We start from the raw sequence: 27,024 nt of genomic DNA on the forward strand, positions 1-27,024 counted from the left end.
CTCTGCCCATCTTGGGGTGTCGCTCTGCCGCAATCAGAGCCATTCTAGCGCCTGAGGCAGAGGCCACAGAGCCATCCTCAGTGCCCGGGCAAACTTTGCTCCAGTGGAGCTTTGGCTGTGGGAGGGGAAGAGACAGAGAGGAAGGAGAGGGGGAGGGGTGGAGAAGCAGATGGGCGCCCCTCCTGTGTGCCCTGGCCGGGAATCAAACCCGGGACTCCTGCACGCCAGGCCGACGCTCTACCACTGAGCCAACCGGCCAGGGCCTGTTTTGCCTTTTAAGAAACAAAAATGATGCTCTCAGCCATGGGCACAAGAAAGGCTTTCTTTGTATTAGGCCAATTTGCCTGTTGAGTGTTAAACCTGGGACTTGGGCTCCAGCAATGCCTATTCTAATCAAATGAGTGATAGGCAAGATTTGGGCCCTTCTGAAACTTGAAAGTGGCTGCCTCATAGAAGATATAAAAATCATCTCTTGGCCTGACCTGTGGTGGTGCAGTGGAGGGGTGTTGACCCGGAGTGCTAAGGTTGCTGGTCTGAAACCCTGGGCTTGCCCTCTCAAGGTGCATATGAGAAGCAACTACTATGAGCTGATGCTTCCCACTCCTTCTCCATCCCCCTCTCTAAAATGAATGAATAAAATCTTTAAAAAATAATTATACTCTTAGCAACATAATAGTTTCACTCTTCATGGGAGCACACTGAGAGATGGGAACAAGAATATTATTCATTCATTCATTCGTTCATTTATTCAGCAAGTAAAGCATCTGCTCTATACTAGGTGAGCAAGGTAGAAGCAGTCCCGATCTTGATGAAGCTCACAGTCTGTTGAAGGCTCTGGGCCATTCCTCTTGAGCCTACGCAGCGGGCTCGTTTCCTTCCTTTCCCTTAGTCTTCCAGCTACTCAGTATTGAGCCTAGACGGGGCGCCTGCTACGTCAGCCCTCTTTTTTTTTTTTTTTTAATTTTTAAAAATTTTTAATTTTTTTCTTTGCATTCTTCGGAAGCTGGAAACGGGGAGAGACAGTCAGACAGACTCCCGCACGCGCCCGACCGGGATCCACCCGGCACGCCCACCAGGGGCGGCGCTCTGCCCACCAGGGGGCAACGCTCCGCCCCTCCGGGGCGTAGCTCTGCCACGACCAGAGCCACTCCAGCGCCTGGGGCAGAGGCCAAGGAGCCATCCCCAGCGCCCGGGCCATCCCCGCTCCAATGGAGCCCCGGCTGCAGGAGGGGAAGAGAGAGACAGAGAGGAAGGAGTGGGGGTGGAGAAGCAAATGGGCGCCTCTCCTATGTGCCCTGGCCGGGAATCGAACCCGGGTCCCCCGCACGCCAGGCCGACGCTCCACCACTGAGCCAACCGGCCAGGGCCACGTCAGCCCTCTTTTTCCTCATTTCCCTTTCCTTCCTGGAATGTTCTGAGACCTATGGGTCTGGTTTGTACCTTTACTTTTCTTCTCCAAGTATCCTTGCTTGATGATGTTATCAAGCTCTTGAGCTCCTCTTGTGATGTCTTCCATTCCTAAAAGGTACAACAGCAAATGGTATGTTGAAACCTGACTGAATTTTTATTTATTTAGGCTACTTTCGACAATCTACATTAATGAAGGGTACCAGAGGACAATGGCTTAAACACAGCATAAAGTAAGATAACTTCTGATGATTGGGGAAAAAAAATAAATTTTCTTTCTTCCAAACTATATCTAATGCTAAAATTGCTTAACATACATTAGTTTGTGCAATAGGAGGCAGTGCAAATATATATTGATTGGCAAGAAAAGGACTCCAGAGAATTAAGAATGTGCAGGGGATATAAGCTCCAAATGGCATAATGCACATTGAGATAATCAAAAGTCAAATGAGTAGCTGGCAGTACAGACAAGCTTTAATGAGTGATAGAGTTTACCACGAACACAGTCACCTCAGGAGCAATAAACACACACTCATTTTTTTTTTATAACAAACAGCCACCTTAGTGAACATAAATTTTATTAAGTCCACACAAAGAAGGGCTATGCAAGCTGAAGTTGGCAATAACTGCCAAATACTGGTTTTGTCCAAGTATTGGAAAGAGTGTAAAAATGGTAGAAGCCTTTACAAAGAGAAGATCCTGGGACTGATACCAGCCGTTAAGTTGCACACTGATAACATTCCTGGCTTTTCAATTAGCCGCATTAGGTACAAATTTATTGAGAAGCCAAGGTCCTAATTCATCTTCCACCACTGGAGTTTATATTTATTTTATAGAAGGGAGGGGCAGAGGCCAGAGACAAAGAGGAAGAAATTCACTCCTCAAAAAATAAAATGAAAAACAACAAGAAAAACCCAGAAACTCTTTTAAAAATATAATTCTACATTTCTTTTGAAGAAATTAAAAACATTTTTATTAATTTAAGAGAGCAAAGAAAGGGATGGGGGAGAGAGAGAGAGAGAAGCATTAATTTGTTGTTCCACTTATCCATGCATTCACTGGCTGATTCTTGTATGTACCCTGACTGGGGATCAAACCCGCAACCTTGGTGTATGGGGACAATGCTCTAAGTAACTGAGCTATCTGGTTGGGGTAATTCTATATTTCTTAATTAGGAGAGATGAAGGGAGTGGGTTAGTATAAATCCTAATATTTATTCTTTTTAGTCCGCCAAACCAAAGCTCCTTTGGTTTGCCTTAAAAAATTTAAAAAGCAAATAAAATAGAAACCAATTTAAGGCACAACCTATATAATATCTTGAGATTTTTGGGTGAAATATTTTTTAATTACACAATATAAAAAAATCTACTATAATAACTAACTTATTCAGTGATGGATACCTTGCTCAGTGCTTTACAGGCTTTTTGCTTAAAAATAACATTTTAAGACAATGTAAATGTAACTAAAATTACCTCTTGCTTCTAAGGAGTTCCAAGCTTAGTTTTAAACAGGTGAATCAGAAGAGCTTCTCTGTTTCTTTTTCAGTGTATCTAAGTGCCTGATTGTGTGTGTGTGTGTGTGTGTGTGTGTGTGTGAGAGAGAGAGAGAGAGAGAGACAGACAGACAGAAAGACAGATAGGGACAGACAGGCAGGAAGGGAGAGAGATGAGAAGCATCAATTCTTTGTTGCCGCACCTTAGTTGTTCATTGATTGATTTCTCATATGTGCCTTGACCGGAGGGCTACAGCAGAACAAGTGACCCCTTGCTCAAGCCAGTGACCTTTGGCTCAAGCTGGTGAGCCTTGCTCAAACCAGATGAGCCCGTGCTCAAGCTGGCGACTTCAGGGTTTCGAACCTGAGTCCCCTGCGTCAGAGTCCGTCGCTCTATCCACTGCGGCACTGCCTGGGCAGGCTAAGTGCCTGATTCTTTATCCATCCTATTTGTCCTTATTGTCAACTTACTTGTTCATGGACTATTTTCGTCTGTGTGTTTTACAGTTAGCCAACTCTGTGGCTGCTATAAATCCTCCCAGATGAGTTTCTGGGTGCACACATGAGATCAACAGCAGCAAAAGAAAGTTTGCTTGGCCCTGGCCAGGTAGCTCAGTTGGTTAGAGCATCATCCCCATATGCCAGGGTTGCGGGTTTGATCCCTGTTCGGAGCACATACAAGAACCAACCAATAAATGCATAAATAACTGAAACAACAAATTGGTGTTTTTCTCTCTCTCTGAAATCAATAACAAAATTTAAAAAGGATAATAAGTTTATTTGCCTAGGATGTTTTTATTTCTTCAACCCTTCTGAAAATTCTAATATCTCTTTGAAAATGTTCTCCAAGAAAACAGAAATAGATTACTGAGGGTGGGGTGAGGACCCAGCATGGTTGAGAAGGCCCTTGGAAGTACAGAGCCTATCTTCTCTGCGGCGCTATCAAAAAAATGCTCCTAGAGGCCTAAAAATTAAATGAAAAAACACAGGCAATAAGAAAAATAGGATTCCTTAAGCTTGAAGTTTCCCATCTCTTCTTCCCATGTTTTCTTTTTCTTTTTTAAGGTCTTGTTAAACTTAGAAGCACAGCTACCTGTTAAAGATGCTGAGAGTCTGAATCATAAAAGACATGTTAAACATTCTATTAGAATTCAGACCTCCTTTTTTTAATGCAAATCTAAATGCCATTTTATGGAACATCTATAATTATGAAAATGGGAAGACATTGCCTCGTGTGCGGGGAGAATCTGTGAGTATGAATATTACATTAATGTGCCCACACCAGCTCACTGATCCTGCTGGCAGGAGCATAAAAAATGCTTGAGTGAAACTTTTATTTAGATGTTAAGACTCCAGGCCCCAGCGGGGTGACAGAGACAGTCCCTGCGAGTTGCCATCAGAGAGGGAGCTTGAATTGAATTACCCAGGGGGAAAGGAAGTAGTGATGAGCACTGCTTCGCTTATTTAATTTCATTTACTTTCAGTACATTATCAGCATGAGGCTTTTCTCTCCCCACCAACTGAAACCCAAGAATGCCACCACCAAGAAAACAAAGTCATACTGCTGCAGACAAGCTTGAACTTCAAATCACTAATTCTTGGAGATGAGGGACAGCACCATCACCACTCTCTCTTCCCCACATCACACTTGGTGTTCTAAAATTGGGCACCGAATAAGTTGCTGAATTTCCTTTCTTGGTCATTTACCAACAAGATTCTGAAGAGTGACAGAGTTGGAAAATGCAGTATTTTACATAGGTGGTGTTTTTGTAAGATGTGTCATGTTGCTTTCTTATGAGAGGGCATCTGTATTGATGAACTCTTGCCTGGTTTCTCTTGTGGGCAGTGGGGAAAATGGGATTATAGGTAATGTTTGGGATGACTATGGAAAAGTATTAGGAAATCAAATAAAATCAATCTCTATTCTGGTTTTCTACATGCAAGGCACTGTACAACAACAGAATTGTTCTCAACGTGAAGTTGACTCTGAGCTCAATCTCATCAGCTCCATGACCTATCAGATGAATCTAAACAGCCAAGATAGGAAGCCACTGTGGCAATCCAGCTATCTTCTCTTTCAGTGTCAGTTCAGGGTCCTGCTGATCAAGAACTGGCTATCCTGAGGACGCACATGCTCGCCACAGGCCTGGGATGATGAGACGGGAGGAGTCCGGCATGCCTGAATTGACACTCACTGGCAAATGAACAGATCTGCAGAGCCACTTAATGCACAATAAAAGCATGTAAATGATTTGCAGGAAGATAATAAAAAAAGGAAGAAGCCACAAACAATGGCTATTTTAAGGCATAAAATTTATATTTAAGTATACAATTTTTTAAAAATTGAGTTTCTTTTTCATTACCTGAAAAAAGATATCACCACCTTAATGAAAAAATAGAAATGATTTAAGTTTATTGGGAATAAATGGCTCTCTTTGATAAACCTAAGGGTGTATCACATTATATCAGCACAAAAGAGAATTACATTAGTGTCATAATCTCTCTCTAGCACTACACTTAACTAAAACTGTCAGAATAGCCTCTATAAAGAAAAGATTCACTTAGCTGAAGGATGTGGGGCCATAAAGATAAGATCAACAGAGGAGTGTGTTACCCAGGAGTGATGACCACCCAACTTTCGTGGCAGATAAAGATAAAAGAAATTCTCAGACATCCTGCTCTCTTCATCCAGGTTCCTTTAAACCCTGTATTCCACCCATCCCCAACTCTGCTATAAAAACAACGACAGAGTAGGATTCCATCTACCAGTGCTGAACATGACTCCTCAGTCAGCTCTGCACAGCAACAACAATGGGGACGCTTTGGAGTGTGATACATTTCCATAAAGCAGACAATAAAAAAGACACGGGAGCTTATGTGAGTCACGGCCTATTTAATCAGCTGCGTTCTAGCCCACTGAGAAAAGAGAATTGAAGAAATCAGTTGGCAAAACCACAGCACAAGGCTAATAGCACAAGAGTCCACACAATTTCCACTGTGAAAAGGCCACAGCTCTTGCAGAACAAACCAGGTGCCCGCGAACTTTCATTATAGGCAGCTGGTTTGGCCTCTTACTAACTCAAACTGAAACAAAAATCAGTAATTAAAAAAAAAAATCTGTGTTCAAGTTCCCACCTTAAATTATGGACTTTTCCCATCCTCCCCTTTCATTTTAATTCAAATTCTTTTTAATTGTTTGAAAAAGGGACCAAACCAACTCCATCCAGCCAAGAGACTGATAGCTACCAGGGGTGAATTTCAGGTAGGGTAAAGTTTACCAGGTTCCTTCATTAAAGTATCTGCAATAAAGATCCCAGGGAGTTGGCTGGATGAGATTGGAGAAAATCTGATAATTGCAGGCTGGGGATGGTCAAGTTCCATTTGCAATTCCAGTCACTTGCAGATCACTGGTGTGTGCGCACTGCAGACAAACACACGGGCACAATGCTTCAAAGGAACAGAAAGGGGACTAGGCTGTTGCAGGTGGGCTCGGTGGGTAGTAGTCCCCTCTCTGGGGGTTGTGGATCCCAAATCTGTTCATTAAACCCTCTCCTTTTTTTTTTTTTTTTTTTCATTTTTCTGAAGCTGGAAACAGGGAGAGACAGTCAGACAGACTCCCGCATGCACCCGACCGGGATCCACCCGGCACGCCCACCAGGGGCGGTGCTCTGCCCCCCAGGGGGTGATGCTCTGCCCATCCTGGGCGTGGCCATATTGCGACCAGAGCCACTCTAGCGCCTGAGGCAGAGGCCACAGAGCCATGCCCAGCGCCCGGGCCATCTCTGCTCCAATGGAGCCTTGGCTGCGGGAGGGGAAGAGAGAGACAGAGAGGAAAGCGCGGCGGAGGGGTGGAGAAGCAAATGGGCGCTTCTCCCATGTGCCCTGGCCGGGAATCGAACCCAGGTCCTCCGCACGCTAGGCCGACGCTCTACCGCTGAGCCAACCGACCAGGGCCAAACCCTCTCCTTTGTATTTGTTTTCTGTGGCCTTCTTTAATAAGTTCATTGCTGTTTTCCCTCAGCTTCTTGCATTTCTGGGTTAGTTTTTGTTTTTTCCCCCCTCAATTTTCAGGAACCAGTCAATAAATGACAGTTTGAGGTGTCTGGCAAGTAGTGTTCATCTGAACACGATGTTAACAGGGAAGTTGAGTTCAACTAACTCTTCAGTTAGTTCTTTAACTTCCGTGTTTCCACTTGATATCCACCTGAGTTTACACTTATTCCATACATTTTTCTGTCATTTTGCTTCACTTATTAAGGAATTTCTTTTTTTTTTTTTTTTTTTTTTTTCATTTTTCTGAAGCTGGAAACAGGGAGAGACAGTCAGACAGACTCCCGCATGCGCCCGACCGGGATCCAGCCGGGGCGACATTCTGCCCACCAGGGGGCGATGCTCTGCCCATCCTGGGCGTCGCCATTTTGAAACCAGAGCCACTCTAGTGCCTGAGGCAGAGGCCACAGAGCCATCCCCAGCGCCCCGGCCATCTTTGCTCCAATGGAGCCTTGGCTGCGGGAGGGGAAGAGAGAGACAGAGAGGAAAGCGCAGCGGAGGGGTGGAGAAGCAAATGGGCGCTTCTCCTGTGTGCCCTGGCCGGGAATCGAACCCGGGTCCTCCGCACGTTAGGCCGACGCTCTACCGCTGAGCCAACCGGCCAGGGCCTTATTAAGGAATTTCAATCAATACATGTAAGGTGAAAAACTAAATCATTAATAACAGACTTAGGATCTAAAAGTTTCAAAGATACAGAAACCAATCAGACAGCTTTAATTTCATGGAGAAACACATTGAATAGCAGATGAAAGAATGTACTTAAGCAGGTTAAGTTTTAGCTATCTAGACTCGAACAGCTTCTGCTTTAAAACTATTAAAGTGTTTCTTAACAATATAAAAGGAAGAACTTGCTAAAGTTTAAAACAAGGAATATCTCACCTTTTAAGTAATTAATTCTTATGTGGATTCATTGCCACAACACTTTGGTAATGATTCTTGTGACAAAAGGTGGTTAAGGCCCTGGCCGGTTGGCTCAGTGGTAGAGCGTCGGCCTGGCGTGCAGAAGTCCCGGGTTCGATTCCCGGCCAGGGCACACAGGAGAAGCGCCCATCTGCTTCTCCACCCCTCCCCCTCTCCTTCCTCTCTGTCTTTCTCTTCCCCTCCTGCAGCCAAGGCTCCATTGGAGCAAAGATGGCCCGGGTGCTGGGGATGGCTCCGTGGCCTCTGCCTCAGGCACTAGAATGGCTCTGGTCGTGACAGAGAGACGCCCTGGATGGGCAGAGCATCGCCCCCTGGTGGGCATGCCGGGTGGATCCCGGTCGGGCGCGTGCGGGTGTCTGTCTGACTGTCTCCCCGTTTCCAGCTTCAGAAAAGTACAAAAAAAACAAAAAACATCCCAAAACAAACAAACAAACAAAAAAGGTGGTTAAGCAACATCATTGTGAAAGCTTATACACCATAGTCTTTTTAACAGAAGGTAAATCAGTTTCCTCTGAGGTTCATTATTAACAATGTACATTTTTTTCTTTAGAAGTTAAATTTAATGAGGTGACATTGGTCCATAAGAACACAGAGGTTTCAGGTAAACATCTTTGAAGTATTTGAACTGTTGATTGCATCGTGTGTCCATTATCCAAAGTCGTATCATTTTCTGTCACCGTATATTTGTCCCTCTTTACTCCCCTGCCACCAACTCCCCTCCTTCCGGTAACCACTTCACTTTTGTCTATTTCCATATATCTCAGTTTTAAATCCTACCTATGTGTGAAATCATACAGTTCTTAGCTTTTTCTGATTTATTTATTTTACTTAGCATAATATTCTCAAGCTCCATCTGTGCTTTCATAAATGGCAGTATATCATCAATTATTATGGCTGAGTAGTATTCCATTGTATATATATACCAGTCATTTCTATCCAATCCTCTATCGAGGGACACTGGTTGTTGCAACATTTTGGCCACTGTGAATAATGCTGTGATGAGCATGGGGGTGCATGTGTCATTGTATACCAATGATTTTGAGTTTTTCGGGTAGATACCCAGTGGAGGTATTGTTGGGTCAAACGGTAGTTCTATTCTTAATTTTTTTTTTTTTTTTTTCTTTTTTTTTGAAGCTGGAAACAGGGAGAGACAGTCAGACAGACTCCCGCATGCGCCCGACCGGGATCCACCCGGCACGCCCACCAGGGGCGATGCTCTGCCCTCCAGGGGAAGATGCTCTGCCCATCCTGGGCGTCGCCATGTTGCGACCAGAGCCACTCTAGCGCCTGAGGCAGAGGCCACAGAGCCATCCCCAGCGCCCGGGCCATCTTTGCTCCAATGGAGCCTTGGCTGCGGGAGGGGAAGAGAGAGACAGAGAGGAAAGCATGGCGGAGGGGTGGAGAAGCAAATGGGCGCTTCTCCTGTGTGCCCTGGCCGGGAATCGAACCCAGGTCCTCCGCACGCTAGGCCGACGCTCTACCGCTGAGCCAACCGGCCAGGGCTATTCTTAATTTTTTTTGAGGAACCACCATACTGTCTTTATAAAGTTTAATTTCATGATTGTAATGAAATGCATTTGAATATTGCAATAAAATATGATGGGATGAATTGTAAGAAGCTATAGAAAAAGAAATGTAAATTTGGTTAAAATTTTTTTTCATTCTTTATATATTTTTAAAGGTTATTTAAAATGACTTTATTTAGGCCCTGGCCGGTTGCTGGCCGGTTGGCTCAGCGGTAGAGCGTCGGCCTGGCGTGTGGGGGACCCGGGTTCGATTCCCGGCCAGGGCACATAGGAGAAGCGCTCATTTGCTTCTCCACCCCCCCCTCCTTCCTCTCTGTCTCTCTCTTTCCCTCCCGCAGCCAAGACTCCATTGGAGCAAAGATGGCCCGGGCGCTGGGGATGGCTCCTTGGCCTCTGCCCCAGGCGCTAGAGTGGCTCTGGTCGCAGCAGAGCGACGCCCCCTGGTGGGCAGAGCGTCGCCCCTGGTGGGCGTGCCGGGTGGATCCCGGTCGGGCGCATGCGGGAGTCTGCCTGTCTCTCCCCGTTTCCAGCTTCAGAAAAAAAAAATACAAAAAAAAAAAAAAAGACTTTATTTATTTATTTAGCATGTGCATGCAAGAGAGAGAGAGAGAGAGAGAAATAGGAAGGGAGAGAGATGAAAAGCATCAACTTGTAGTTGCATCACTTTAGTTGTTCATTGATTGCTTCTCATATGTGCCTTGACTGGGGGGCTCTAGCCCAATCAGTGATCCTTTGCTCAAGCCGAAGACCTTGGGCTTCAAGCCAGCGACCATAGGATCATGTCAATGATCCTGTGCTTAAGCTGATGAGTCTGTGCTCAAGCCAGGAACCTTGGGGTTTTGGTAGACACTCTCTATCCATTGTGCCACCACTAGTCAGGCTAAAATAATTTATTTTTTAATGTAAACTCATTAAATTCAGAGAGAGAGAAAGAGAGAAGAATTCCCATAGTGCTTTATTTCCTTGAAAAAAACTGTGTTTCTTCAAAACTGTGGATGCTTCATGGATGTGAGTTAGGCTAAGCATATGAATACCAGTGGACATGTATTAAGGTGGGGAAAAGGCTGAGAATTCATGTAATCTACACACAAATTGTTTCAATCCAGGAAACCTCTGTGTCTTCTGATTTTATCAGTTCACCTCTCTGTAACCCAGCATCCTCAGCTCTATTTTTAACCTGGAAATCCATCCTTAATATAAAGCCTCAAACACCTAAACTGCATAAAGTCTCTTTAGCAGCCAAACCACAGCAAGTGGCAACAGTAAAAGTGAGAATTCTGGTACAAATCCAGGCAGCAAAGAATGCTGCAAATGGCCTCATGATTCTAAAAAGGAGGAGGAGAGGACTTAAATGCTAAATTGTCTTTTCACACACTTTGAAGGGTCACAGTATTCCTCCCTCGTCTTGAGGCAGATCACCATAATCCATGTGTCACTTGAGAGCATATCTTTAAAAGTAAATGATGAAATGTCATTTTCAAAGCTATTTATTACACCACTGGACTGTGGTAAGAACACAGAGAAAAGGAAAGAAAAAGAAAAGAGCCTTGCCAGGGTTTGAAATCACCTTTTAACTGGTTTACCTTCAACCTATCCACCGTACTGTGGCCAGAGATCATCTTTCTGAAACGTAGATGTGGTCATGCCACATTCCTGTTTAAAGCCTTTCGTGGCTCTCCATTACTTCTAGGATGAAACCCAAACTCTAGCACACAAAGACTTTTATATTTGGTTTCCTCCTTCCTCCCAGTTTCATTTTCTCCCAACCCTCATAGCTCCCTACACTCCAGCAACAATAGGTAACGGACTTCGCCTTCTGGAACATGCCGTGTACGTCCACACTGCAGGCCTTCGCTCATCTGTTTCCCTGGTTTAAGAGTTTCTCTTTCTCCATCTCCATTTCCTGAGTACGCAGTGCTCCTTTAAGCCTCAATTCAAATGTCACGTTCTCTCTGAAAATCTCTCTGCTTTCCCCATGCAGAATTATATTCTCTCTCTTCTGTGCTCTAGTATTCCTTTCTATAAGGCAATATAATAGCACCGTCTTGGCTCCCAGGGAACCTACACCCTTTCCCCAATACTCTCCATTGTTGCCTCTTTGCTTAGGTTTACATAAGACCTTAGATGCTATGTAAGGATGCAAGAAGACTTGAACGAAGAAATAGAAAATTGTTATTCCTGGGAAAAGGAATGTGGCTGTGGGTCTGGATAGAAGGAAGCAAGGGGCATAGCCTAGAAATGGGAGGGAAGATAATACTAGTTTCTTGCATTTATAAGAAGAGACATGGCACTATGGACAAAAGTGAACAAAACCTCATAGGGAAGAATCCAATACAGCTGTGCTTCGAGGGAGATGGCCCGTGTTTGCACCATAACTGTCTAGGTAAGGAGAGTAAGAAACAGATTTAGGAGGACTGGATGGAACATGTGAACAGCTGAGACTCACTGAAGTAGTGCTGAATTTTAAATAATTACTGTATTGATGTGGGAGTAAGAAGAATTCTTCCCTAAAATATACACAGTAAACTTTAAGGAGTTTAGTGCTAATTATTTTAGTTTCTTGAAGCCTAAAGAAAAGCTGCAGTTGGGAAATCTGGCCCCTTTCAGAGAGGGCAGTGCAATTCATTATTTGTATACCTGTTTCTCTTTGTATCCCCAGAGGCATTATACACATAGTAGGTGCCTGATAAATGTTTGTTAAACTGAGCCGAAACCACTTCTAGCCTACTGGGATTTGTGATCTGAGAAGGCAATATGGGAGTGAATATTTGTTAGATAAATCATTTTCACCCGAGCCACAAACAATAAATTTTGTTCTGCTGTCTATTCACTATTTTAATCTCGAGACTGGTAATGTGAAATAAGAAATTTTAAAGAGGGCAAGAAAGGAAAAAAGCTTTAGCCCAGAGAGCAAGGACAATGGGGAGTACAGAAATCAGGATGAATAACAGTACTGAGAATGATAGGAAGATGGCAAAGAAGATTTTGGGGGGGAAATTTAGGAAAAAAGTACTAGGAGACCCAATTGGATAGAACTAAATTTCATTTCACAGCCTTAATGAGACACTAGTTCTATTCACCTCAGACTTGATCCGTCCTCAGGAAAGAATCAAAGGATGGGGTTCAGAGGAAGCCATAAATGAACAAAGGACTGAGCCAAACTCTGACAACCCAAACGAATAACTAAATACTCTTCAGAAAATAGCTGTCAATAGCAATTTCTGAGCTCTAGACCTTGAGCGGCTGAGAACTTGGCCTCTTCTTTCAGTGTCTCCCCAGTCTCATTCTTTTATTTCCCTGAAATGGGCTATTATTCTTTCTGAACTTCCACACGTACACTTTGCTATCTTATACCCCAATGTCCAGTGCATGTGCGAGCACTCAGTAGTGTTGACAGTGGAGACTACATGGTTAGTATGCTAGAACCCTAGGGCCTCTTTCGGTTACTCTCCAAATCAAAAGGTTTCAAGGAGGAAGAGAATGATAATAATTTTGTCTTCTTCCTGTCTCTCTAGTTAATGATATTCAGATATCATCAGAGTACTGCATCAAAAAAGAAAACACAAAAAACCAAAAACCCCCACAACAACAAAAACACCCAAAACAAAACAAAAAAAGTTTTAAAGCAAACAAAGCAGAAAATAAATAAGAGACTGGGAACTAATGATGTTGATTCTCTGGGGGTATTTCAGGATCTAATGAGAACTCTCACACCCCATCAGGAAGAACCTGATGGGAATGCAGTGATCTTAGCAATGTGGCTTTGAACTGGTATGTGTCATCTACTGCAGTGGTCCCCAACCCCCGGGCCGTGGACTGGTACTGGTCCGTGGGCCATTTGGTATCGGTCCGCAGAGAAAGAACAAATAACTTACATTATTTCTGTTTTATTTATATTTAAGTCTGAACGATGTTTTATTTTTAAAAAATGATCAGATTCCCTCTGTTACATCTGTTTAAGACTCACTCTTGACGCTTGTCTAGTAAGTTCAACAATTATATTTAAAAATACCACAGTTTTTACCCGGTCGCATAATTTTATTTTGTGCATTTATCCGTCCCATCCTAAAGGCCGGTCCGTGAAAATATTTTCTGACATTAAACCGTTCCTTGGCCCAAAAAAGGTTGGGGACCACTGCTCTACTGGACAAAGTGCCACTCCCACAGCGGACCTCACCCCCAGCCAGCCCCCTGGGTGTCACTGTCCAGCAGTACGGAATCGGAGACAGGAAAATGAAGGCATGGAGACACGGAACCTCAGGGCAAAAATCACCTTCTTTTAAGTTACACATTGGAGATTTAAAATCCTCATTCTTCCATTTCATCCAACAAAACTCAAGCAAGTTAGAAGTAAGTTGAACTTTGCAAGGAAAGAAATTAGAGAGGGGGAAAATGAGGGTGATGCTTCTAGACCCAAAAGTTTCCAACCAAATCGAGTCTGTAATTGCAAAATAAAAACACTAAATCTCAATATCTATTTGCACAGCTCATTAACCAAGGGCTCTCACTCAGCAAACAAAAAAAAAAAGAAAAAGAAAAAAACTTCAGTACCAAATACACTTGCAAAGTTACTATGGAGACCATCCTTCCCTAAGATCTGAATTAGGCCCTGTCATATTCTGCTAGGCTACTGTCAGATGCATCTGTCTGTCTGTCCTTATTGCTTATTTAGAAAGTAGCAAATCAGAGGAGGCAAAATGTCTACTGTCAGATGGTGCTGGAGAGGGAGAGAGAACGGTCTTTTCCCCACTGAGCATTATGAACATTATGGCAGGCACTCGACCTGCTCTGCTACTGGGACAACATGATTTACAATGTGAAAAGGGAAAACCTAAATCACCAAGTAATGAAAACATTAAAGTTAATGCATCACAAGTGAGGAATTTATTACCATTAACTCCAATAAACAGTTATAAAACACTCGTCCTTTCCTGTCCGTGCACAGGGACACAGACACTGGACTTCATTAAGCTCAACTTTCTTTTCTTCTTCACTAGACCAGTCATGTGTGTTTGAACCAACCACCATTTATTGTTAAGTGGACTGGTTCATTTTCCAGGGCTGTAGAAAGCTGAAGGCACATTCATTCTGCTTCATGGTGCTTGGTACAGACAGATGAAATAGCAAAGTTTAGAAGACATGCAGCTCTGTATTTCTATATAAGTTTGTTTAAAAGTCCCTAAAATGTATGTCTGATAAAAGCAGAGTAGCTCTTCCGAGCAGCCCTTCTCAGTGGCAGGTATATAAGTAATAATGCCTGGTGAGGACGGTGGCATATTGGATGCCAATGCACGTCAGGTATGTTTAGCTGAATAATTTTTCCCTTGTTATTGTTTGGTATAGCACCTTTGAAGCCCGAGATGGAAATCCATTTCCTTCCAACGTATTTCTCTGTCACCAGGGCAGACCAGTTTATTACCCTAAGGTTGTTCATGAACAAAAGAGGCTGCACATATTGGATGGCTAAGGTAGATTGGTTCCGGATTCATTTGTTTTAGAGGAAAAAAAATGAATGAAAGTCTTTCTGGAAAGCCAACTCATTGTGGAATTGGCTGGGTGTTACAAAGCAGAGAGGAGAGGCAGCATGAAATTCAGGCTTCCCTGACCAAATAGAATAGTAACAATGATAATAGTAATACTTTACACTGGATAGCACTTTAGTAAGAGTTTGTAAAATGCTTTCCTATATAGCACCTCTGTGATGCTGGTACAGACAGAAAGGCCTCAACAGTCTAGCCCAGGAGTCGAGAAACTTTTTGGCTGAGAGAGCCATGAACGCCACATATTTTAAAATGTAATTCCGTGAGAGCCATACAACGACCTGTGTACATTACGCATTACCCAATAAAAATTTGGTGTTGTCCCAGAGGACAGCTGTGATTGGCTCCAGCCACCCGCAACCATGAACATGAGCGGTAGGAAATGAATGGATTGTAATACATGAGAATGTTTTATATTTTTAACGTTATTATTATTATTTTTATTAAAGATTTGTCTGCAAGCCAGATGCAGCCATCAAAAGAGCCACATCTGGCTCGCGAGCCATAGGTTCCCGACCCCTGCTCTAGCCTTTGGAAGTTGAAACTGAGGCTCAGCAAGGGTAAGGGACTTTCCCATACAGCTGGAAAAAAAGAAGCAGACATAAACTCAGTTATGTTTAAAAGCTTCATACCCAGTCCTTTTTTGGCTAAACGATGTTATACAAACATTTTCTATAATGAATAATGTTATAGTCGTAACCATAATGTAAAGTCAAGGTAAAAAAATGTTTTCTCCCCCCCTAGATTTCTTTGCGCAAACTTCATGGATCTTAGTACCAGTACTGACAGATGGAGCCTGGGAGTTGTCTAGGAAGTCAGCCCTGAGTGGGATCTGATCTTTGGCATTGCCAGGGAGGAGGCAGGCACCTGGGGGATCCTCCTGTCTGAGGTTCACAGGAATGTTTAGCCCCATCTGCTGGGGGGAATTGCTGGGCCCCTCCTGGGCAAGGCTGTGCAGGACATGTCAAAGGAGGGATGGAGAGAGGCTCTGCTGCAGAGTCTGAACTGCATGTCCTACCTTGCCGAAGCTAAGATTTCCATATGTATGAGCAACTGCTAAAATGGAGCATAATTTAAGAAGGTAGTAATACTTGTCAAGGACATTCTTCTAAATATTATTTTATCCCTTATTTTAGCATCTCCATAAGGTGCCTTAATAAAGTACTCTTAGATGAGAGCTTTCAGGACTCTCCAGCAGTGATGAAGCAAGACCCAGCTGCTCATTTTGCAGTTGGGGAAACTAAAGCCCAACCAGCTAGAATATGTGACTCACCCAATGATGCATTATGTGACTCACTCAATGATGTCATTATGTAACATCACCCAAGGTAATGTGACTAATTTGTTGCAGAGTTGAGAAGAGAAATAGAGTCTTCTGTCTCTAGGTCAGCATAATATTACTTCCCCCCATAGTTAGATAACAATCTTTCTCTAGCCCTGGCACAGGGGAGTTTAATTTATGTAGGGAAACTGAACTAGGGAGGTCTCAAACCTTCAGACACATAGCCAAGTGCAGAGTGAGAAGAATCCTGAAACGGGTGAATTAAATAACAGTCTACGTCCTGAACCCTGAGGACCCTAGCCTCCTTTTATGCTCAGTTATAAGGACCCCAGTAGTCGTGTATAATGACACCACCAGGAGATTCATGGATCCTTCTTTGGAAAAAATGAATGGCCTCAGAGAAAAGACTTACAGATACTAATCCTTTTTTTTTTTTTTTTTTTTTAAATTAAGTGAGAGGCCTGACCAGGCGGTGGCGCAGTGGATAGAGCGTCGGACTGGGATGCTGAGGACCCAGGTTCGAGACCCCGAGGTTGCCAGCTTGAGCGCAGCTCATCTGGTTTGAGCAAAAGCTAACCAGCTTGGACCAACAGTCGCTAGCTCAAGCAATGGGTTACTCGGTCTGCTGAAGGCCCGCAGTCAAGGCACATATGAGAAAGCAATCAATGAACAACTAAGGTGTCGCAATGCGCAACGAAAAACTAATGATTGATGCTTCTCATCTCTCTGTTCCTGTCTGTCTCTGTCTATCCCTTACTCTGACTCTCTCTCTGTCTCTGTAAATAAAATAAAATAAAATAAAATAAATTAAGTGAGAGGCAGGGAGGCAGACAGATAGGTTCCAGCATGTGCCCTGACTGGGATCCACCTGGCAAGCCCCCTACCGGGCCATGCTCTGCCCATCTGGGGCCACTGCTCCATTGCTTGGCAACTGAGCTATTTTAGTGCCTGAGGCAAGGCCATGGAGCCATCCTCAGAGCCCCGGCTCAACTTGCTCGAATCATTTGAGCCATGGCTGTAGGAGGACAAGTGAGGGGCAGGGTGCAGAAGCAGATGGTCACTTCTCCTGTGTGCCCTGACCAGGAATTGAACCTAGAACTTCCACATGCTGGGCTGATGCTCTAGCGCTGAGCCAACTGGCCAGCCCCCCCGCTCCACCATCATTCTTAACTTTAGGCTTTCTAAAGTGAAGCCCAGGAGTTGATGTGCTCCATCTTGGCACACAAAAGTTTCAATCTAGGTATATTTTAGTGCCTTACTTTTAAATATAAGCAGGTCCTAGAGACTACCAGACATTTGCAGAAAAGCTTTCAACATGAAAGACAAAGACCAAAACATAGCAGAAAGAAAATTAAAAACCAAACCAAACAAACAAGCCATCATTAGTATCCCCAGAGAAATGAGAAAACACTATATCCACAAAATAAGATGCTTATAAAGGAACAGTCAGAGGACAAGAAAAGACAGTTGGAAATTAAATATATGATAGCCAAAACTAAAACCAAAATCAATAGGTGAGTTGGAAGATATAATTGAGGCAATTTTAAAGAACCAGGGCAAAAAGATCAAGAAAAAGAAAACACAAAGCAGAAGAGATAAAAATATTGACATACAGAAAATAAAGGGAAGGAAATGCTGAAAGAAACAATACAATTTCTCAAAATGAGGGATATAAGTCTTCTGATTGAAAAGGCCCTCTATACACCCAGCACATGAATGAAAAGTGACTCACACCTTTGTAATCACTGTGAAATTTCAGAACCCAATAGATAATGAGAAGCTCAAAAAGCTTCTGAATCAGGGGAAAAAAATGGGTCATACACAAAGAATCAAGAAGCTGGAAGCCAATGAAGCAGAACTTTCCAAATTCTAAGGGAAAATGATTTCCATTAGCATTTTTACACTATCAATCAAGTGGGAAGGTAGCATAAAGAGTTTTCAGACATGCAGTCTTAAGAAATTTACCTCCTCGTCAGCCTTTCTCAGGAGGCCATCAGAGGACGTGTGCCACCAAAACCAGGGAGTCCACCCAGAAAGAGGGGGGTGGATCCAGGTGCGACTCCGACAAAGGAAAGAGATACAGGGAAGTCCAGGGCGTCAGCTGGCCTCCAGAGCAGCGTGCCCAGAATGGGCAGGAGGACAGAGATCTCCAGGAGAGCTGCTCCAAGAACAAAATGGAACTGCCAGATCATTTACTATGTTTGACCATATGGAAAATAATAGTCTAAGAGAGAACTGTTATAATGCTGCTGCAAAGTTTGGGAAGAATTAGAGATGGTGACTTAGAAAACTAATCAAATGAAAAAGCCACGGCATTTGCCAACTTGAGAAAAAAAAAAAAAACCACCAGGAAATAAAATTTGATTATAGAAGTTTATAAGGGTTGGCAGTAAATACAGTTTACATAGTTAAAATCATGTAAGCCCTAACATGAAACTAACTAAAAATTATTATATAATCATGTTGAGGAGAAATGAGGATTGGGATGAGATAAGAGTATTAAATCCTCCTCTGCCATTATATGAAATCAATAGATAATGTCTGAAATTGATAAATTAAGAAAATCTGTATAATAGTATTATTTAGAAATAGGAAGTACACACCAGAATTGCTGAAAGAATTGAAAGGGGTTGCCCCTGGAGGGCAGTACTCTGGTATTGGGAAGTGATGCTGCTTGTAGTACTATTTGACTTTTAAAAACTATATATATTATTTTGACAAAAACAAAGTATTAGAAAGCGGAAGAAGTATAGTTTTACAACTATTTTACAACAAAGCCACATGTCTCCATATTACAGAATGATGCCCATTCTGAGTGACTGAATATACAAAATTTCTAAGCTTGATGTGAAGGGTAGCAAAGGAATCCAGAAAAGGAGAAATCAGTGTAGAAAAAAGAGAAACATTTTAATTAAGAAAACTGACACAAAGCCATATTTGAATTAGGTGTTGTTTTAAGAATAATTTAATAATCTATAGTCATTGTGCAATTTTAAGACTCATGTGCAATGTTGTACTTTGTTTTAGCAAAGGTTTAACTCTTCCTACATCCACAAGAAGAGGAGGACTCTTTCCACTGGAGATGTTTTACTTCACAAGTAACAAAGGGTACGCAATAAGCTCATTATGAAATTTGGGGTTGGAAGACCAGGTTAAACTTGGGTTGCAATTTACAATACAGTATTGTACCACTGAGCATGAACAGAATTGGATAAAGTACCTGAAGATTAAACCATATCGGAAAAAAATTTATTTGGAATCTACCGTGTAGGAGGTATTGTGCCAGACAGCACAGAATTCCTAGGATGTCTGAGAAAGACAACTTCAGACCAGTGCGAAGACACAGAAAGCACAAGACATGATTTTAATTTATAGGGTTGGAAAGGTACTAGGCCATAAAACAAGACACCTGTTGTCCTGCATTTATGTTAAAGGTTTTGCCTTTTACAAAAATAATCAGAAACATATAATCATTATTTTTGACATAAATTACACTTTAGTTTAGGGGTGGAAATCGTGTTTTAAGAATAGGAAGGGAAGGGAAAGTAAAACCAACTGCATGTAATTTTTCAAGTGGAAGCCAGGGCAATATGAAGATATATGGGTGTCAGACCCACTGGTAGAAGAAGGAGGCTGTGCTCTCTTACCTCTTATGGTGTCACTCCTGTGACCTCTACCATTTGAAATGCTTTGATTCCACCTTGCCCAAGGGACCTGTGAGTACTGGGATAAGGAATGAAGGATGCCTATGCCTGACCCCACCTTTACATTGTCTAACGACTGAATGTATAAATCAGCTTTTCCCCCTTGGAGACCCTCTGGTCGGAAGCTCATGTGAAATGCTGGAAATATTAAATGATGTCCCTGAGGGTTTTGCTGTTACTCAGTTTTCTCCTGTAACTGGGAGAGCTGTTCACATGAAGGATATTCTCCCCCAGGACCTCAATTTGTATATAAAATGAAGTATGAAACTCCAACAACTTCTTGTCACTTTGGAAAGAAAATAAACAATTAGAGGAGGTGGCACTTAGCCTACTGTCATGTTAATATTTCAATGATTTCTCGGCCTGTTTCCTGAGAATAGTAAAGGCCAACAAAGGTGGGAGAACAACTCAATTACAAATCCTATTTCCAGGGTAATAAATCTGCAGTGGTTAAAAAAATCTCCATAGACAATTTAAGGTGTTTCTGTAATGGGGAAAAACAGACACTCTTTCTTTTATCCTACTCAGCAGAGGAAGTGTGCTCATCATCGGAACTGAGGATGACATGCCTAGGTGCCAGGGTTCCATTTCCAGTTCATCACCGTGATTTTGGGTCGAATCCAAACCTTCCTTCCAGATTCTCTCTACAGGAATTTTTATATCTATGAACTCCTTTGTCTGACCAGGTGGTGAATAGAGCAATGGCCTGGGACACTGAGGACCCCATGGTCGATGGCTTGAGCAAGAAATCACTGGTTTAACTGGAACTCCCCACCACCCCCACCCCGTCAAGGTACATATGAGAAAGCAATCAATGAAAAGCTAAGGAGCCCTGGCCGGTTGGCTCAGCGGTAGAGCGTCGGCCTGGCGTGCGGGGGACCCGGGTTCGATTCCCGGCCAGGGCACATGGGAGAGGCGCCCATTTGTTTCTCCACCCCCCTCCCTCCTTCCTCTCTGTCTCTCTCTTCCCCTCCCGCAGCCAAGGCTCCATTGGAGCAAAGATGGCCCGGGCGCTGGGGATGGCTCCTTGGTCTCTGCCCCAGGCGCTAGAGTGGCTCTGGTCACGGCAGAGTGACACCCCGGAGGGGCAGAGCATCGCCCCCTGGTGGGCAGAGCGTCGCCCCTGGTGGGCGTGCCGGGTGGATCCTGGTCGGGCGCATGCGGGAGTCTGTCTGACTGTCTCTCCCCGTTTCCAGCTTCAGAAAAATACAAAAAAAAAAAAAAAGAAAGAAAAAGAAAAGAAAAGCTAAGGAGCCACAACGAAGAATTGATACTTCTCATCTCTCTCCCTTCCTGTCTGTCCCTGTCTGCCCCCCCTCAAAAAAATCTATGGACTCTTAAATCTTCTAATACACTTTGATTCATTAATCCTGAGCACCACCTCTATAATAAGAATAATTATCTGCAGTAAGAAAATGATCATTTTTCTCTTGATGGAGAATTAAAATGCCCTGCTCAAGTCTCTCAGTTAAGTGGACAAGGCAGGAGCCAAACTAAGGAGTTAGCTTTAATCTCTTGGGATCTCTCAATCTTTCCCCCTCCTCTCTCCATCAAAGACTTGAAGTACTGCTATACAAAGAATATATTCCCCATTATAGAAATATTACTAGACATTTATATAGAGCTTTGAAAATTTTAGAGCATTTTTCAAACCTCTTATATAGTTCGATTTTTAAAATAGCACTATGAAATAGGTTTTACAGAATCTGGAATGAGAGGATAAAAATAAGAAGAAACAGTTTAAACACTTGAGAAGAAAAGCCAGTGAAATATTAAGGATTACCTAAGACAATGTAGAATCTTAATTATACGCCAGGTTTGTAAAAGATGACTAGATGTATGAGGATATTGATTAGGCCGCTTATTTCTGTGCTATAATAGAGGACTGATCTCTAAATGACCCTCTGCTCTGTGTCCTAAGATCATATTCCAGGCAGGAAAGGGTCTTTAGAAGAGTGTAATGTGCTCTGTTAACACAAGCTCTCTTGCTTTCTAACTCTGGCAGAATTAGGGATGAATGACATCGCTTTTCCAGGGGGGGAGGAGAAAGTATGGACTGAAGGATATCCCAATAGCACATGAGAAAAAATGAAGGCAGAAGTTTGTCTCCCCTCACCCCCAGAAGCCTCATCTTCTAAAACCAGGTAGACTTGGTGCTGCTTAAATAGTATGTGGAAACTGGAAAGGATCCCTCTTCCAAAATATCATCTCAACTGATTTCCTTAATTCCTGAAATTTTACCAGGAGGAGGAGTCCATTCCCTTAAATTAAAGCATTTTTTCCTGTTGAAGTACAAATGCCTTTGGGGGAGTTTGTACATCAAAGTGAGGCATTGTCATCCACAGGGTGGTAACAGACAGGTGCATCACAGGTTGTTGGGAGAGGGGGTCACAACATTCAAGCTGTCTCAGGGACAGGGCACAGCCATTTGTAATGATGCAGTAGGCCACTGAGTGAAGACAACTGATAGAAGTGTGTCCAACGGTGACTTTTCACCATGAGGTGTATGTGGTTGAAGATACCTCACTGAGCCATCACCAGTCACTACTAGCACATTAGAGCAGTGGCTCTAACCTTGGCTGCACATTAGAATCACCTGCCAACCTCTCAAAAAATGTAGATACCTGGGCTGAGCCCTAGATAGGCTGAATCAGGATCCTGTGGGAGGGGAGCTAAGTTTATTTCTTACAAAGCTCTATGATGCTCTGATGCTCAGCCAGGACTGAAAATCACAACCCTTCGGAGTGAATTTGCATATTAGGTCCTTGTCAAACAGATGGCTTGCTGGTGGGCTTTGGTGAGGTGAATCCCCAGGTAGAGGGGTCCTGGATACTGAGTACCAGAACAGGTGGTAAGAGGCAAGCAAGTGCCATGGCAAAAGTAACCAAAGGTGACCTGGAAAAGAACCAAGACCACTTGTCTACATCACAGTTTTGACAAACTACCCAGGAGCATTATTACCAAGATTTGGAGAAACAACATCAATTTATGAAAGTTAGAACTTTTACATAACATCATTTAAGAAATGCCAGGGGAATTATTATCTATGCTCATATAACTTAGGTTTATTTCATCATTTCAAATGTAGTCTTTTCACTATTGTAGACCAGGCATCGGGAACCTTTTTGGCTGAGAGAGCCACGAATGCCACATATTTTAAAATGTAATTTCGTGAGAGCCATACAACGACCCGTGTACATTAAGCATTATCCAATAAAAATTTGGTGTTGTCCCAGAGGACAGCTGTGATTGGCTCCAGCCACCCGCAACCATGAACATGAGTTGTAGGAAATGAATGGATTGTAATACACGAGAATGTTTTATATTTTTAACGTTATTATTATTTTTTTATTAAAGATTTGTCTGCGAGCCAGATGCAGCCATCAAAAGAGCCACATCTGGCTCATGAGCCATAGGTTTCCGACCCATTGTAGACTGTTTTCCTATCCCATTCTTTATAGTTGCCTCGCTAAGGCTTCACCCTGCTCGGCTTGTCCTTGGTTTTCCTTCTAAGGACATGCTTATCAGGTAAGTCAGGATTAGTTCAGCCAGTCTGAGAGGAAACCCCAAATAATAGAGGCCTTAACAAAACAGAAGATATTTTCTCTCTCATGTATAAGAAAGAGGGAGGGAGGCAGTATGGGGATGGGAGGACACTCCATGAGCTCAGGCTCTTTCTTGCCTCCACCATCTTTAGCATGTGGTTTCTTCCTCAGGGTCCAAGCTGGCTCCAGCTCCAGTCAGCAGGATGGAGGAAAGGGGCAAGGAACACAGCATCACCCTCCTTCCATCAGCTTAAGGACACTTGTATGTGACCCTAGAAGTTGACACCTCCCTTTTACATTCCACTGGCCAGAACTTAAATCACATGGCTAAATCTATTTGTCAGGGAGGTAAAGAGGCAGAGAGTTGTTCTGGGCAGCCATGAGCCCATCTAAAAATACAGAAGGGAAGAGTGCATACTCGAGGCTAGCTAGCTGTCTCAGCCACGCCAGGGATTGTGGACACAGCTACACAAGCACTGGCGGTCACCTTATGAACCTAAAATCCCCCCGGAAAGAAAGCAAATGAGTGTGGTAAGAGAAGACTGCTTAATTCCAGGTGTTGGGTAATTCGTGGTGATTAGAGGAACGTGTTTTCCACTAATGAAGAGTGAGAATCTGCTAAAAGTAGTTATCTGAGGCCCAGGAGTCATAACAGAGGCCTCAAATAAATGAAGTGCTTGATTTGTCTCTTGAAAGCTTGTTTCCTCTTGAAATTATGTGATTCAGAAGTCCACCTCTTGCCTTGATAAAGGTCTGGCATGTGAGCCTTCTTGCCTGAGCCCCCAGAGTCAGCTTCGGGCCCGTCAGGAGCAGAACAGCCCACTGGACCATGGACTTCCATACGAGCTGCTAGTCCTCACCAGCCTAAGTAGGAGGAATGCTAATACTTATTTCACACAAATAAGTAGATGTTTAGCTGTGCTTAGAAAAAGATTCTGATCAATGAAAAGGTATACTTTCTCCTGACTCCAAGGGCATAACTCTAGGGTCACAGATGTGTCAGTAATAATGAGACCAAGGTCATAGGTTTTATCCATAGATAGACTGATTGGTATGCAGAGTAAAGGTTTGTTCCATGTCTAGGTAATTTCTTCTCTATCTCTGGCTAGCTGTTCAGAAAGAATGCATGCTTCTGGCCTTGGCTTGGTGCTTCAGTGGATAAAGCATCGTACTGGAGCACTGAGGTTGCAGGTTCAATCCCTGGTCAGGACATGTACCAGAAGCACTCAATGAGTACATAACTAAATAGAACAACTAAGTTGAACAAACAGTTGATGCTTCTTTCTCTCTGTCTCTTCCCCCTAACCCTTCAATCAATGGGGGAAAAAAAGAATGCATGCTTCTCAGAAGGGGACCAACTAGGAAAGAGGAGGTGTCTGTACTGCTGGAAAACCCCTGAAAAGGCCCGTAGGCAGAATTGATGGACCGGGAGTATCTCTATACAAAGAGGAACACAAAGTAATTTGGATATGAAGTGGTCCCTCCAACAATCAGCCATCTTCCTTTCAGGAGACTATGACCCAGAAGTATGGACATTGAACTGTGACATCAGGAATGGAAAAAGAGAGCTACAGTGGCAAGAACAGTTGTCATATTCATTGGCGGGGGTTCAGAGCGTTTCATTTCCTGCTTCGTGCTTGATCCGGGACGTCACATTCTGCCTCCTGTTTTCAACCTGCCTCGGTGTTCTCCACCCCCTGGTGAGTTGTCGTCATGTTGTAGAAGAAAATCGCCTCCAAAACGGGAATAAAATTTGCTACTGCTTTTCCTTGTTCTAGATAGAAATGTCATTTCTCACCACAGAAGGACAGCCCCCCCCCCGCTCTCAATCAAAAATCTGTCAGTCTGTCCACACAAGCTGGAGAACAAATGTGTGTTTTTATCCTTCTGTGAACAAACGAGCTCAGCACCTGCGCAGCGCTCAAGGGTGGCCAGCCCTCGTTCTGCCTCTGAGCCGGCTGCTGCTCTCGAGGAGAGAAAGTAAAAATGATTGATTCAACATCTTAATTAAGATAAACAAACATAGAGGAACATCAAATAATGGACCTGACAGTTTGAAACAAACTGAAAGTACAGCTTAGCATTTCATAAAAGAAAAAGCGTTTGATGTGAGGATGGCAGTTTAATAATTTGTAAATATCACTGGCTTGGTATTATAGCTAATCCAAATATTTTTATTTCTCATCATAAGTTACCCTCTGCTGATGGCTTGTCCTCTTCAACTTATAGCTTTCACCCTGGAGCCTTCGACAGGGGTGGAGAGGAGAGGAAGAGAAAGGGTCACAGGTTCTCTGTGGAATGTGAATTACGTTGTCGACTTCCTTTCTCCTTTCTGACTCAGATATTCCCTGGAAAATACCACTCACCAGCCCAAAGGGTCTACTGCCCTTTTCTTCCCTTCTCCAAAAAAGTATCAGAATTTAATGACCATAGTTTTCCATTAGCTTCTGACTGTTTTACTAATTAAGAAAGTGTGAGCTTCCCCCTCTTCCTAAAATGTAAAGAAACGGGAAAATGGAACAACCACACTGCCCCTACGACGCTGTTTTTATATCACAGTGAGGTAGTCAGCTATAGGGCTCTACCGAACATGTGTTTTAATGCTCTAATTCCCTACAAAGAAGGGTGGCTAGAGGTGGCTGGGTAGGTGGGTAAGAGCATCCTTGTTAATGACTGTCTCCCTTCGGTGGGTACCAAGGATAAGCAGGAAGTTGTGACGACAATCATAAAAAGATGAATGTGGGAACCTCTATGTTGGCCAGAGCACTATGATTTAGTTCTTGTGAAAAAAAAAAAATCAGGGAAAATTTAGGCAATTTTACCAATTTATTTGGAGTTGCCAAGGGTGCAAGTCAGAACATAGGTCTGTGAAAGCAGATGCAGAGCACCACCGTGCAGGCGGAGGCGGGGGCTTCTGTAAAAGTGTGTAAAAGGGAAGGGGGAGCAGCCGGCCTGCAGCCAGATGCACCTCTGGATTCGGGACGTGGCCACTCCCTCATGGCTTTTCCATTCTTTTCGCTGAGGTTCTTAACGGCAGCAGAAATATATATATATATTTTTTCACTTTTCTTGGATGATACCAAGCCCAGGCCAGAGACCACACTGGGCGGGTGTGAGAGGCAGGGGCCCACAGAGGGAAGCTGCAGTTCTGAGACTTCTCCACAGGGAAGCAGTATGAGATCAGGGTTTAGATAAAGGTGGCCCCAGCCCCACCACCTCTCCCTGATTCTGATTGGAGACGGCTCTTTCCTTCACTGTGGACAGGATGCATATCAACTGGGCCAGCTCACCTTTCAGGGGAATCCCTGAGCCTCACTACAGCCCTCCACATAGCCCTTCCCCCCCAGGCCTGTTTGTCCGACTTGAACAGTGGGCTCCCAGAATTGTCTGTTCCATCCCTGGCCTGGGCCGTGTCTGAGGGATGCCGTAAGGGCTCAGGACGCCCTCTTTCTTTTCTTTTTTTTTTTTTTTTTGAAAGTTATTTTATTTTATTTAATTTATTTTTTACAGAGACAGAGAATGAGTCAGAGAGAGGGATAGACAGGGACAGACAGACA

General features: G+C 43.4%; 1 protein-coding gene and 1 non-coding gene across 3 annotated transcripts in view; both read right to left on the bottom strand.

The window, feature by feature from the left end:
• SKAP1 (src kinase associated phosphoprotein 1) overlaps positions 1–27,024 on the bottom strand; it is a 274,756-nt gene that overhangs the window by 49,251 nt on the left and 198,481 nt on the right. For both annotated transcript variants that reach the window (XM_066366401.1, XM_066366402.1), the window contains exon 5: positions 1,441–1,518. In XM_066366401.1, coding sequence (XP_066222498.1) covers positions 1,441–1,518 — 78 coding nt within the window. The remainder of the gene's footprint in view (positions 1–1,440; positions 1,519–27,024) is intronic.
• On the bottom strand, positions 7,482–7,557 carry TRNAV-AAC (transfer RNA valine (anticodon AAC)). The gene has a single exon. It is a non-coding gene; the product is annotated as a tRNA-Val (tRNA).

The sequence above is a fragment of the Saccopteryx leptura genome, chromosome 2 (genome assembly GCF_036850995.1).
Source record: "Saccopteryx leptura isolate mSacLep1 chromosome 2, mSacLep1_pri_phased_curated, whole genome shotgun sequence".
In the NCBI taxonomy this organism is placed as follows: Eukaryota; Metazoa; Chordata; class Mammalia; order Chiroptera; family Emballonuridae; genus Saccopteryx; species Saccopteryx leptura.